Here is a 15,294-nt window from a genome sequence, read left to right as displayed (position 1 = left end):
AACAACTTTCACGACTCAAGGCTCTCCACATGAGCGTGTGACGTATTCCCTGCTCGGTGCCGCACGTACAACTACAAAGTTATTTGGCCAGGAGGATTTTCTTGTGAGTTTCTGGTCCTGCTGTGCTTGTTTTTTTTTTAGACGCTCTTCACTGCAGGTGGATTTTTGATGGAGCTTGATGTTTTGTGTGCATTTGTAGGTCAACAAAATCTTTCTGTTTTTTAACAATAACCATTAAGTTGTCTATTGATTATTGTGTGTGTTCGTGTTGGTCCTTTAATCTGTATTAAAGTGTTCTTTAGACATTGGTATTCCACCTTTTTTTTAGGTATAACCACTAGAGGGCAGCAACAGTCAACTTAATTTGCTGGCTCCGAGTTTTTCTTGTATTTATAATTTGATTACTCTTTGTGAACGAAAAAGTATATACAGTATGTATTTATAATTTAAAGACAATATTATTTAATAAACTTTATTTACAATGCCACTTTAATCTTACTTCATTTAACAATAGTACTCTATTCATCTTGTTTTATGTCATTTACATTTATTTCATTCTTTTTATTCATAATATTATCACCTTAAAAAAAACATTTTCTGATTCATTTATATATGGATTTAATTACGATGCATGTTGTGTAATTGTCTTGTATTACTCATGGTTAAACTTTCAGGTTAAATTCTGGTCTCTGCTCTGGTTCATTATATCATTCACTCCTAAAGAATGACATTTATTTGTAAATTCACACGTGAGTGAATATCGTCAGCATCTGTAGATGGTCTGGTTTACTTTAATACGGTGTCTCGTTCTCTAATAGCTTTTTTATTCCATGACCCGTACAGACGACTGACAGTAAAAATGAGACTATCAAGAAATTGTTACGGTTGGAGAGAATGGATGATTGGACGCACGTTTGTTGTCAAGTGAAAACCATTGCAGGGTTGTTGTGTGTTTGTTTTGTTTTCTTCCTCCCGCCATCTCCAATCGATTTCATCATTTCAAAGTGAAATAAATCTATCACAGGTCCTGCTTCTATTAACTTGACTCTTGTCATGCTTTTGTTCCCAAGATTGGCTTCTTTTGTGTCCCACGAGACGTCATGACAGGAAGTTGTGTTAATGTGGGAACCTGCAGCCTCATTCACGAGCGTTGAAGTCACATCTCTTACCGCTAGAGGGTGCTGTTTCAATATGTAAATTGAAAAAGCGCTTGAAGAATTTAAGTAAATTTAGTAAAAATAAGAATCCACTGTAAAACACTTTTTTTCATTGATGTTTTTTGTTATCTGATAAGCATGTTCGTCAACTGTCAACTTTCAAAATGTTTCAGAAAAAGTGTTTTACTTTTTAACATTTAAGTTGTTTTGTTAGCGGGAGAACTAGCTTAGCTTACAATGCTTAGCTTTTTGACTTATTAACCTTTTACCTAGAATGCTCATATACATGCTGAATGTTAGTACCAGGGTGCTAATGTAGCTAGCATGCTAAGTCCTATGTAGCAATTTAGCTTTTGTGGCTAGACTGCTACAGCAGCAAATATACATTCATATCGTAATTGTAAAAGCGCTAAGGTGCTAACTGTAATCGTAGCTGAGATGGTGTAGCTTAAACGCTACTGTTCAAGGTTAACAATATATAGCTTAATAACTCAGATAGCTTATTTAATTTTGCATCTTTTCAAAAAAATAAAAATCACATATATATTGTCGCAAATATAAATTTTACCTAAAACTCTTTAAATAAGTAATGCTAACATAGCTAAGAGCAGCGGTGCCCAAACTTTTTTCAAGGAGGTCCACATTTGATCAAGTTAAAACAAGCGGGGGCCAAATGTGAACTGTAACATCATACCAAGAGTTTAACCGTTTATATCTTCATCCAGTTCAACACAAAGGAAAAGCACTTATCTAAACTTAACTCGAACCTAATTTCTTGTCATAAAAAAGCTTGTTTGTTAATTTTACATTAAATAATAAAGGTTATGAGACATAGGACCGAACTATATCTGATCAAGGGCCACAAATGGCCGGACGTACTTTGGACATGCCTGGTCTACAGACTACTGTAGTTTGGCTGCTAAATTATAAAAACAAGTCTTGTGAAGATACAGTTGGTATCTCCGTTATGACGTGTCACCTTCTACACATCAGAGCTGGGTGAATTTTTGGAATAGTCACCTGTGGAGAAGCCGGTCTTCTTGTGACACTTGGTGAACTCGATGTGGAAGTAGGTGACGAGCGCGTGGACGTAGTCGTTCCTCTGGATCTGCAGGCAGAAGGCGGACGAGAAGGACAGGTCCTCCGTCTTCACCGTGTAGATGTCCACTTCCTGGTCACACACAAACGCACTCTCAACATGGACCAGAGGAAACATCGGAGGCGAAGCTCGTTTGTTTTAAGACCTCAACTCTCTGCTCCTGTTTCTCAACACATCTAAAAACACCTCATTGTCATTCTAGGGCACGTTCCAAAAATAACTTCCTGCTCCAGATCCTTGTCTAACTGCGCCGACACATCATGCCAGACGTGATTACCCCGTAACAGCGGGGACTCATCTAAAAAATTTAACTCGGGGGCTGGTGAGTCGGAAGGCATAGGTGTGATAATCTGGTTTCATCAGCACTGATAGATATTCGCTCCCAGCTCTCCGGGTTCGCTGCCAGATGTGCTGCAGGAGCGAGTTTGTTGGCAATAAAAACAAAACAATATTAATGCTGAAGTGCTCAGCGATGCAGATTTGCAATTTTGGCAGCAGATGATGGAAATCTCTGAGCGGGATTTCAAAAGTTCACAAACACAGTTCCACTGGTTATTTCAAGACATTGCAATAAGTTTCATCCTAAGGCTGCTTCAGGTTGTTTATCCAGTCGAAGCTTCATGTCATTTTACTGCTATAGGTTTCCTGTTGATCCTTAGGATCATGTAAGAAGCCAATATTTTACACACGTTCCCAGTATTTGGACAAACGAATCAAAACTTCGTGAACCGAAACGAGGATCGTGATATCACACAAACACACATCCCTTCATCTTACTCCTTCTTTCTGTGTTTTAATGTTTATTTATCAAACATCCTGAAGCATTTTGGAAGGTTTATTGCAACTGATCTGTTCGTTTTATTGAATTGGATTTTTGAGGTATTTTAAACTCTTGGTCGTCATAACTTAAAATTGGGAGTTTTTTATTTGCTCTAAATCGATGAATTGGTTTCATTTTGAAGGAAAAATCTGTTTTATTTTAACTTGTTGATTTGAAACATGAGGGTCAGGTAAGGGATCTACTTTTTTGTAACTGACTAATACTATGATGGCGGACCATGTGCCTTCATGACAAGAAGAAATTGTCTGGTATTTATAAGAATGTTTGTAGTTAAATTGAACATTTTCTTGTTGATTTGAGTCATTGGTTAATGGGGAAAGATAACTGCTGCTGCTGAAGCTTCATGAAGCTTGGTTTCAAAGTCAAATCGAACAATAGATCATAGAGCAGATAGCGCCATCTCATGGACGGGGAGGATAGTACTTTATAAAGCTTGTCAACACACCACAGAGGAAAGTCAGACAACTTGGAATGTATTCAAAAGTTCCATTTGTTTCCTGAGACAAGTTGACTTTATATTTAGATCCAAACTTTTTAGACTTCACTTACTTCTCCTCCTCCTCAGTCGACTCTAAAGTCCTGCTCACACTGACACAGCATCAGAATCAGCCGAGGAAACATTGTTTTTCACTTTTTTCTTTCCTTTCTCAACCCATGATTTTTTTATTTTTTTTTTACATTTATTATCCATGATGTATTGTTGGTCTTGTTATTATTAAGAGGAAAACAACCTCTGATACTCAACCTATCTTCCTTTAAATCATCTTTAATGTGTGCATTTTGTTAGCATTCATTTGAGCTCTCGTGTCATTAGAAATGTTTTCTCCATATCAGGATTTTCAGTCACTCTTGTACGTTCAAAATGAAAGAGAAACTAACGTGTTGATTTAAGTGTGACTTAAATAGATGTTGGACTCTATTGTATCATCGGTATGTGTCTTTTAACTCTCTTTTAACTGAAATATTGACATTAGAAAATGATCTTAAGCCCCGCCCACTGAAAAAATGTTTTCTTCTGGAGATTGAATCCTTTGCTGTGATTGGTAAACACACGGCTTCATCCAACCATGACATCTCCACCTTCAAGGGACTTGTTGTATAAACAAAGCGGGGCGTGATTACGGCTGGCTGGAGGAGGAGTGAAGCCATTATTACATCATAATGGACTCTGCTCTTGTAACCTCTCGTTCGCCCAGATTTCAGACGGGGGAGAACTTTATAAAGTAATAAATTCAAAACATGGTCATGATGAGAGACTTAACTTTGCGAGGAAGACTTCAACATTTTGAAACATGGAGGAGAACATCAGGAGAGTTGGGTTTTTACATTAGTTGTGCTTTAAATTGTTCACAGTGTCTTCATTTTGAAAGTCCACTAGATGTCACTCTCTGCTTTATAATCTTTGGCTCTAATCTACTATTTCAATGAAACCTGGCATCATTTTCAAGTCCCATCAAGCGGCTTAAGTTACTGTATCATTATACACTTCACAGCTGTTTCGTGAAGCCTCATCAACACATCTTTAGTTGCGAATGATCTCAACGCTCTGTGTATTTACCTTGACCAGGCAGGAGTTGGTCACCACCTGTTTGGAGTCGACCACGTCCACCAGAGGTTCCTTCATGGCCACGTTTCTGATGCAGGTCATGTCGAAGCCGTACACATTCTCCCACCCTGAGGGAACGCCGTTTATATTTCCGTTAACACGCAAATACCCACAACTGTATTCCTGTGAAGCAAGTTCTCACGACGTTTATCCAGCAGCTTCAAGCAGTAGTTTCATCAACAACTCGGCACGAAGAAGACGACCTGTCACTTTCAAGCACTTTCTCCTCTCCCGACTCATGAAAGTCACTTCATGATGAGCACAGATTCTCCGACACAGCAGGACTCGCCGCTCCTGATGAATCGCCCTTTACATTATTCATGGCCGGCTTTGTGTGAGCAAATATACTAATCGTGACCTAAAAGGAGAGTGAGCGTCCCGGGTTTGTTTGAAAGACCACGATAATGAACAGGTCACGGAGCCGCGGGGAGTTTGCAAAGTAGTGCATTTGCATTTATCGCCGCTTCGGTCCAGTCATGAGCGCCACTAATGACCGTTGGAAAAATCTTAAAAGCACTGACGGAATGTGGAGTGCTTTAAAACTTTTCCATTTCTATACGTCTGTTTTTAAAACTTCAGGGTCAGATTAAAATCGGGATGACGCATCTTAAGGATAGAACGTAAGGATGGACTGATGAAGCTTCATGATGCAGTGTACCACCACCCACAGAGCTTGAGGTGGCGCCCTCAGTTTAAAAATAACGGAACTCTATACTCTTTAATCTATTGCCTGTATTTTTAACTTGCATCTAGAAGTCTCGGTCGAATACTGCTTCACGAAGCTTCATGAAGCTTGATCAACCCATCACAACTAAGAAGCTGCAGGGTCACTTTGAGATCTTAATCTTACCTCCTGAAACTGTCCATCCTCGTACATATACATAACATTATTTCCATAGGGGAGACCTTTAAAATCGCTGATTCATTGATTACTCGTATCATTTTATTTATTGTCTTCTCTCAAGTTTAAAATCCGCGTCACATGTACAAGAAGAAGAAAACACCTTTATTTATTATCCTTTTTAGTTATTTATAGGGATGTAAAAAAGAGTAAGTATGGATACAGCGATTAATCGCAAAATACTATGTAAAAATGTGCCTTCAAATCAGATTTTTATGCGACTTAAAGGTGATATTTTTATCAAAGCACTTTTATTGTCTATATTTCAAAGTGTGTAAAGAAAAATTATTATTATAAATTTTATTTTTTTTACAATTAACATGCAAATATTTATAACATGCATCCATTTTGTAATGCAATTCAAATTCTGACTGCTAGATGGCATCAGTTACTATGTCTTCCGCAATTAAAGGAAGAATAAAATACCGCGAGATATCCGCAATGACTGAGGACGAGAGGATACATTAGACTCCTGCAGCTTTTATAGCTGATGTTTGGACATACTTGGTTTAAAAAAATTTAAAAAAAGGAGTTACGAATTTGACAAGAGTCATGTGGTCTGTAAATCCTGCAACACCAGACTCAAGTACTTGGACCATACTAAAAATATATACTTGTTCTTACAGTACCACAATATATCATATCGTTGTCCTGTGTGTTGTGATGCGTATCACCAGATGCTTGCTAATACACAGCACTAGTTATGCAAAGAAAGCGAGAACTGAAAGTATACCAGCTCTGAGAAAACTTCCTTGTGAAGTTCTTCGACATTATCTCGTTACAGTCTGGTTATATAACCTTCCTTTGTCCTCCTATTTATAATCCCACGTACTGCTGATTCCTTGGTTGCTGTTTTCTGGGTTACACTTTGAGTTAGCTTCCACCTCTGTGTCTCCGGCAGAAAGTCATCGCCCACGGTCTTGCTGCCGGCGCAACAGAGGAGGAGACACTAGGAGACTTCTACTTGTTTTGAACTACTTTTTTTGTGTCGTCTAACCGCGGGGAACTCTTCGAAAAGGTACTGTTGTAAAAGCTTTAATAATTAGGATCGAAAAGAAAATTAACCAGAAAGACACTAAGAGAGAACGTACATCTGCCAAGGACCTAATTTTATGTAATTTTTATGAAGAGTTTGCTATTGTGCTGACCTGACGTGGACCACCAGGGATAGACTACTTATAACACATTCCTACCTTCTTTTTTTTTGGAATATCTTACCTAGACAGAGTGGGAGATGATGTTAGCATCTGCCAAAGTAAAATCATCATCAAGACCTTGTTAGAAAATTGATGTTAAGTTTAAACTCTGTGGACTTAACAAGTTGCTAACATGCTAATGATGCTAATGTTGTTGTTTTTTAAGTTAAACACAAAATTCATGTTAAGTTTAAACTCTGTGGACTTAACAAGTTGCTAACATGCTAATATTGTTGTTTTTTAGTTAAACACGGTGCCTGTATTGTGTGTGGAAGTCAAATCCTGTGTGCTAATAATTTATAATAACTTACTTTACATAAGAAATGCAAAATAATAAAGCAAATAACAAGTAGTTGTTATATTGCTCAATGTTTCGATCAGTCGTTTTAAGTGGAAACCAAAAAATTCTTGCCTAAAGAAGATAACTGTAAATAACTAGAAGGATCGTCCAAGTGTTAGTAGAAGCTGTACTAGTGGGTGAACAATCCTTCAATACTTGCCTGGATCCAGATGAAAATCCTGCTCACCACTGAAATGTAAATCTTCTGTCATTTTATTAAAATAAGTTTAATATATTTTTAAGTTTTTTTTTTTAAGTGTTGCCTCGAGGTAATTATGTTACTCACAATGTATCTTGAAGTCTTTGTACTGTCGGTCCTCGATGGCCACCACGTACAGAGAGGCGCGGTCAGGAAACATGAGTCCACCAGGTTTCTATAAGACAAATGACATCATTAGTTCTCAACCATTTTTTTTTTCCTGTGCATACTTTTATTCTCAAGGTTGACAATGATCATAATTTGAATTATCGCTGCGCCTGCCTCTCGGGTATTAGGTCGAGCAACAGAGCGCCACATAATAACTCCCTATTGAGAAAACAAAACATCGTAAACAAACAGTATTTTGTGAGCTGGCTTTATCTTATCTCGGGGAAAATGAATTGTTCAGGGCCTCTGCTGAACTCTTGGGGAAAGTATTATTCAAAGTTGTGTATGATCAAACCGAACTAAAGTCTTGCTACTTGTTTGAAATCTGAAAACTTTTTTTTAAATCCGAAAACACAGTAGAATTAACCAACCAGCCACTTATCCCTGGCGAATATGACCGTGTTGAGCATGGACTCGTAGAAGAGGCAGTAACCCATCCACTCGGATATGATGATGTCAACTTTCTCCACTGGAAGTTCCACTTCCTCCACTTTCCCTCTGAAGATGGTGATCACTGAAATAAAGATGAGAGAGTCCACAGTTGTAGTTACAAAAGGTTTGGTAGTCAGTGAATATATAAATATAATAATGTTTTACTGTTTAACAAAGCTTCATCCGCTCATCACTACTTTCTAGTTCAATTATAACTTAACTATTTTTAGGTTTAGGTTAGGTTAGGTAAAACTTTATTGATCCCTCAGGAGGTCTCCTCCTCCTAAGAAAAGAACATAAGAGGATGAACAAGATGACACAATCTAAGTCTAAAGATAAAGACAAAGAACATAGGTCAAAGAAAAACAACAAAGACAAAGGATACAAAGACTAACATGGAACAGAACATCCAGATACTCTCACTCCACTCCTGCCCCCGAACTCAGAATTGTACAATTTAATAGCCCGAGAGATGAATGAGTCCCTGAGTCTATTTGTTTTGCACCTGGGTAGGAGCATTCGTGCACTCATTCTGCTTCTCTGCTCACTGATGACAGTGTTCAGAGGATGACTGTCATCATCCATGATGGACAGTAGTTTGTTCAATGATCTCCTCTCAGCAACTGTCACCAGTGAGTCCAGCTTCATTCCAACCACAGAACCAGCCTTTCTGATCAACCTGTCCAACCTGTTGACACTCCTCTTGGACACATTTCCACCCCAACACACCACAGCATAGAACATTACACTGGCCACCACAGACTGGTAGAACATGCAGAGGAGCTTCTTGCAGATGTTAAATGATCGAAGCCTCCTCAAAAAAAAAGAAGTTAAAAGAAGTTTGAAATAAAGTGATAAAAGTATATGTAATGTTATTATTTTTATAATATATTGCATAATTACACTTTTTTAAGTGTCCTTTTTTACAAAACTATACCCTTTTGTAAACTTTTACCCTCTTTGTTCTCGCTTTTTTCTTCCACACCTGGCTTTAGACGACAGCGTCATTTTCACAGAATTCCAACAAAGGCATGATTTATGATTTTGGCAGTGGACAGTGGTGCCGTGAAGATGATGGAGATGTTGGCACAGCGTGAAGCCGCACAGGGACTCGGATGATGGACGATGATTGTTTTCTCAACAAAAAAAAAAAAGATCTACTAAATTGTTGCCAGTTGGACAATGTCTCGTTAGAGTTGAGGCCTGAGGGTCAGTGTATCGTTTTTTAAATGTGAAAATGTTACTTGAGGCTTCAGAGAAACGTGTGGAAAGAATATGACTAATAGGAGATAAGATGTTGATTAATGGAGGACACATGGTCGATGCAGTGAGAGGATGAAAACATATTTTGGATTTGGCATTTTCACAATAATCACAATAAAGCAGAAATACTATTACTACTACGATTTTTTGTTCAGATTTTATTTATTGTTTATTATTTAAATAATTTTCATTTTTGTTTTGTTTTTCAAATGTATATTTTTTGATTAATTTTAGAAACGTGTTTTAAATACATGGAGAAGTTGCACAATTAACTGGACATGGCAGTAAAAACGTGCTGTAGAATCAGTCTTGATGCTTGATTTTTTTTTTAAATTTATTTAAAAAAGGAAAGAAAAGAAAACCCACCAAAAGAAATATGTATTTTCTCATGAATCTTAGAAAACTTCACTTAAAATTAAGATGGAAAAAACTTTATTTTTGTGTCTGTGTGGAATTTCTACATCTTAATGTGTCAAGGCAAACATAAAATTGACATAAAATATAAACCCTGACAGATGATAATCCAAATTTATAATAAACAAAAAGATGCTGGAAAAGCAGACATTAAATAATGTACTTTTATATTTTAGCTGCTGAGTTCAAGTCAAATTTATTTTCTTGCATGTTTCTGCGGTCTGTATATCTATTGTATTTTATGGATATATTTTTATTTAATTATTTCATTTTTATACTCTATACTCCCATCAGGACACATTCCTGTGTTGTGTTTACAAAACTGGCAATCATTTTTTTTTTTTAATTATGATTCTTATTCTGAAATATTTACAATAATGAGAAAAATATCTCACAGGTGTTTACTTTAAGAGCTGATGTTTAGTTTTTCTGATATTTTTCAATTTCTGTTGGATCACATTCAGAGGAGTTTGCTCTTCTTGAAACAAAGTAAGTAAGTAAGTAAGTAATATTTATTTATATAGCGCTTTTCTAGACCAGGGTCACAAAGCGCTTAAGCAATCAAAACAATACTCAAAAAAGTACATACTTTAAAGATCAAGATAAAACTGATAACACATCAGGAGTTCCAGAAAATCAAGGAAAAGCCTGAACAAATATCAGTAGATCATCAAACACAGAGGGAGAGGAAGATCGTTCCAAAGCTTAGGAGCAACAGCCTGAAAAGATTTCTCTCCTCTGGTCCTGAGTCGTGTTCAGGAACCATAAGTAGATTCTGATCCACAGACCTCAGAGCCCGAGCTGGGGTGTAAGGCTGGATCAGATCAGTGATGTAAGGAGGAGTCTGACCATGAATAGATCTGAAAGTAAGAATCAGAATTTTAAAGTTGATCCAGAAAGAAACTGGAAGCCAGTGAAGAGTTTTAAGGATCAGAGAAATGTGAGTTATTGTGATGTGATGTAAGGTAATGCATTAATAACTAAGATTATTTTATGACCTTGAATTTTTTACTGAATCCGTAACTTTTCAATTTCATATTATATTAAATAAAAATAAAAATAAATGTCTTTATCAAAACACATTTTTTTCCAGTTATTTTAAGATTTCAGTTTATTTAAACAATTTATTTAAATTTAATTTAATTTAAACAGTTGGAGACCTCCTGAAGGTTCTACCTAACCTAACCTAACTTAACCTAAGATAAACAAATTGCTTGCTTAGTAAGCACTCAAACATCAAATGAAGGGCCACAGAATATCATCTTTCAAGGCAAAAATGGCGCAAAGGCCGCAATTTATGTTCTAATATCCATTCTATAATCGTTTTTAGGTTTTTCTGTCATGTCAATATTGTTTTTCTTAATCATTAAAAAAAAACACTCCTGTTTTAGAGGCAGTTTTCTGAACACAACACTCCTCTTCTCTACCTGACAAATAGTACAAGTGGTAAGACACGGACTGAAGAGTCTCCACAGGAGTGAGACGGTTCTGACAGCAGCGAGCTCCTCACAAGGAATCCAACAAATCAAGTCCAGTAGAAGTTTTTAACAGGGTCAAACTTTCACAAGTCAACAATGTTTTTCGAAGGGTTTGCTGTCAGGATCCCATTATGTCTAAAGTATTGGTCGTGTTTGCTGAGGCATTATTGTTGAAAAAGTTAAAGGGAGAAAATTCTTATTAAAAAAATTAAGTAGTTGTTATTTTATCTATTAAAAATATGCGATAAAGAAAGCAGCTCTTGGTTGGACTGTTATATTGTTTTCTATGCAAGCGTACAAATGACTGCCACCAGGGTGCTTTTATGGAAATCATGGACTCAGCAGGGCATCGCCGGAGAGACGGAAAATACCCGACTCCAGCATTACCATTATTTCCTCTCATCCCAGTTCTGCTGGTGCTTGAAGTTGAATAGATGACACGAGAACGTTGTGTCTCCCGCTGGTGATTTGCTTCTGCTTATTTACCGCATCACTCTGCCTTTTTTTTGTTTTTTTTTTAAACAGGGAACGACGAGAACTCCCTCGTAAAGCAGTTCCTGCCGCGTCAATGTTGTTTATAAGTTCACAGGCGGGATTTGCTGACGGTGTCGCTCGGGCAGATTCACCGCTTCGTTTTGATCCAACTTTTGATGTATTTGTTTGTTCGGGAGAACTCAAATGAGCGATTAAAGGAAATGATCAGGGATTTATAGTCGACTGTCCTTGAGGACTAACAATCCTGAACACCCTCCGCACATACATCACAGGCCGGTCCATCAGTCACCACCTGGACCGTCACCAGATGATGAAGTGCTGTGTCATCGGAAAAGAGAAAGTGTGTGTGTGTGTGTGTGTGGGGGGGGGGGGGGGGTGTGTGTGGAGCTCTTACCGCTGTCGAGGTGGTTGGATTTGATTATCCTCTCGGAGTACTCTGATATACTGGAACATTCAATCTGCCGGAGAAGAAAAGAAGAAGACAAATCAAGCGACTATTGATACACAACCAAAGGGAGTTCATCACTTTCAGAGACGAGCCTTCAGTTTGAAAGTGAAGCAGACGCTGAGTGATCGAGGAAGAGAAGAAAAAAAAGTTTAGAATCGCGAAACTGTCTCAAATCTGCATAAGAGCTTCCCTCGTCTCATAATTGGTGACTGAATGAAGCATGATTTGGTTGTAATTTGTGAATATTGTCTTGTTTTTCAACGCCTGGTTCAGTATTTATTGTTTACTTGGGAATTTAAAGAGCAACAACAGACTAAATATTCCTTGCCAATATAAAAGTGTTTAACAATTTTTTTTTCTTTTATTATTTAAGAAAAAAAAAGTAAATATTTACCTTTAATATTAGCAATAATAATTGACTCTTGTTCTCCCGTGTGTATGTAAGGTTTTATATATTTTATTTTTACTTTAATTGTTTTAATGAAGGGTGCCAAAACGAACAATTAAAGTAATTATCTCACTAAAAAAAAGAACAAAAAACTTTTTTAAATCCTAGAATATAAAATAATCTGCACCTTTTAAGGTCAAATGATCATTTCCTAAGTTTTTATTATTATTACTATTATACACACTGATGTAACGTATTTCATTAATACACTTGCAAAGCATTCTAAAGTAATGTCAGTTCAAAAAACTCAAAGTTAAAATGTACACATGGTTTAAATCAATTAAACACAGTATCACTGAGTGCACTAATGGTAAAATAAAGACCATATCATTAAAAAAAGATTATAATAAATGGGACCAGAATGGAATTTATCTATAAATTTAAATGATTTTGGAAAAGCTCTGTCACACCAAACATTTCAAAAGTTAGCTGGAAGATTTTTAAAGCCGGTCTGTGCTCAGAGAGTCTCTAGTTAAACAGTAGTGATGTCAGTTAGAGAAAGAAAGGAAAGGAAAAATGGCTGGTGTGACCTGCGGTGGTTTAAACGTTATTCACCAGCTGGAGGCGTTAGACGGTGAACTTAGAGAAGAGTTCAGTCGGAAGCTGACTGTCTATTGTTGATGCAGCGCCAGGGTTTGACTTTTATTTGTAGACATGGTGAAATAAAAGTTGTATCTTCAGTGAAAACTGACCACATAAAGCATTTATACACAAGTTGCATTAGAGCTAAAAGTGGAAAAAAAAAAAGAAATCCAAGTAAGAGTCTCAGCTGCAATCGAGTGAATCATGAATAAAACTGAGAAGGAATCAAATTCTAGTCGTGTTTCTTCATGTTCCTTTCATCCGTGTCAATAACAGAATCTATATGATCTGCACATTTGGACGAGGATTCTCCTCGTCAGCCAAAGGTCGTCGAACTTTTTCTTTCTCTTCGCCTCTCATGGTCTGCTGCTGCAGAGTTTGACAAATGATGCCTGACGCTGTCTGGATCCAGGCCAGCAGGCAGGAGACCCATTCAGATCCAACCAAATTAGATGCTTTTGCAATAATGTTTTTTACTCTGTCAACTTTATTTTTAACCTAATGTTTAGTTGAGTTATTAGTATTCTTACTGTGCTGCCTTTTTTTAGGTTTTTATTTTCCTTAATGGACCTCTCTGGAGCTCCCAGATGATTTATGGGCTTTGGTATACAAACGGTAATCAGATCACCTAAGAGGCAGAGAGGGTTCATGCTAGGTTTACTACAAAACTTTGAAAAAGCGTAAAATATGTAGTAGTGGAATGTTACAAGTGATAGAAAGGGGTAACAAATGTGGCAGTTCAAGGTACAGCATGAGATATTTAACATAAAAAACCCTGAACTGCTGAAGTACATGGCTGTGTCTCTTCCTCTTTTCTTTTTCAGACGTTGTTTTTATCATGGATTTTGCCTCTGTTGACTCGCTATATTTTAGATTTAAAGCAGCAACACAAAAGATTGAACCTATTTGTATCTGGCTCCCCCTTCTGTTAAGAGAGGGTAATTGTGTCGCGTAAACTGTCGTAAAAACAGAAGCATCTCCAAACTGCCACAATCCGCATGTTTTTGAAAAAAAAAAAAAAAAAAAATTCAACGAATACTCTTAGTACTTTAACCATGATGGAAATGAACGCAACCGCCGTTTCTGACCCACTGATAAAATGTGTTTACCTGTTGCTTAGGAACACTAATAAAATAATAAATAAAATATGACTGAAAAACTGTACCACCCTCTAAATTAAACCATTTATCACGTTAAAAAAAAGTCAAATTTGAATAAAATATAACTAAAATGACGCTTCTTGCTGATTACTTACTCACTTTCAAAGAAAACTAGTCCACATCAAAGTTTTGGTTTAGTATACAAAATATGCTTCAGTTTTAGAAGAGTCTCAGCACAAGTACAAGATTTCTCTCTCCATCTCTCTCTCGCTCAGAGCAAACAACAATTACCTCATGTGTCGCATGTGTTTCTCTTTGGTTGACATCATAAGGGCTACCAGGAGGCACAATTTTAATAACGTTAACAATAATTAATACATCCGGGGGTTAAACTGTTGTTTAATTATTATATAAAACGTATTTTCTATCCCCAACTTTATGATAAATACTGTATATTATGTATGCTTGTGTCTGTGTGTATAGTGTGATTAAAAAAAACAACTCGAAATTAACTTGAAATTAAATATTACTAAAAATCCGACATGAGAAGAGAGCACTAAAAGGGAGAGAAAGATCTTATTGGCTAAAAACACAGCATTTTTAATGTGTGGTTTGACCTATTGCTGCAGCCACTGACTGACGGCTCTTAAATGGTGATCATTGGTGTCGTCTTCGTCCAGCTGCTGTCGTTCACTGCACTAGTCACTCAAAGTTTCCAGACTGTAACATTCTTCTCTGATCGCTGTAGTCGTCTGCCAAACCCGCTCTGTCCCCGAACATAACGCCCCGAAGCTGATGTATAGAGCCGTCACCGATAACACTGTTACATTCTCAAATCTCCATCATCAATATTCTGCTAAGAAACTCTCCGAGAGGAAAAGAGCCTCAACTCGGAAAGAATAATTTGTCAATACTTGGCTTTTACAGCGTCAGGGAGTCTGAGGGTATAGATTTCCACCTCGATGTGTTCCATCTTTCTGCCTCCTTTTTTCCAGGCCTGCAGATCCATCTGTTCATAATCAAGAGGATGACTCTGAAATGAACGAGCTGTGGTTGCTCTGGCTCGTAAAAAAAAAAAAAAAAAAAAGCCAGGCCAAGACCTTTTGAGGGGAAGCTTTGTAGGAGGA

At 37.1% G+C, this 15,294-nt stretch overlaps 1 protein-coding gene across 1 annotated transcript in view; it reads right to left on the bottom strand.

Annotated features, from left to right (window-relative positions):
* Positions 1–15,294, bottom strand: part of prmt8a (protein arginine methyltransferase 8a) — a 35,471-nt gene that overhangs the window by 3,286 nt on the left and 16,891 nt on the right. Inside the window, exons 4-8 of the mRNA XM_087796802.1 lie at positions 11,984–12,047; positions 7,879–8,021; positions 7,427–7,514; positions 4,656–4,771; positions 2,178–2,328 (exon numbers count right to left, since the gene is read on the bottom strand). Coding sequence (XP_087652928.1) covers positions 2,178–2,328; positions 4,656–4,771; positions 7,427–7,514; positions 7,879–8,021; positions 11,984–12,047 — 562 coding nt within the window. The remainder of the gene's footprint in view (positions 1–2,177; positions 2,329–4,655; positions 4,772–7,426; positions 7,515–7,878; positions 8,022–11,983; positions 12,048–15,294) is intronic.

This window comes from Callionymus lyra, chromosome 8 (genome assembly GCF_982586985.1).
Source record: "Callionymus lyra chromosome 8, fCalLyr1.hap1.1, whole genome shotgun sequence".
NCBI lineage: Eukaryota > Metazoa > Chordata > Actinopteri > Syngnathiformes > Callionymidae > Callionymus > Callionymus lyra.
The sequence above is the reverse complement of the archived record's forward strand: the minus strand, read 5'-3'. Positions and strand labels throughout refer to the sequence as shown.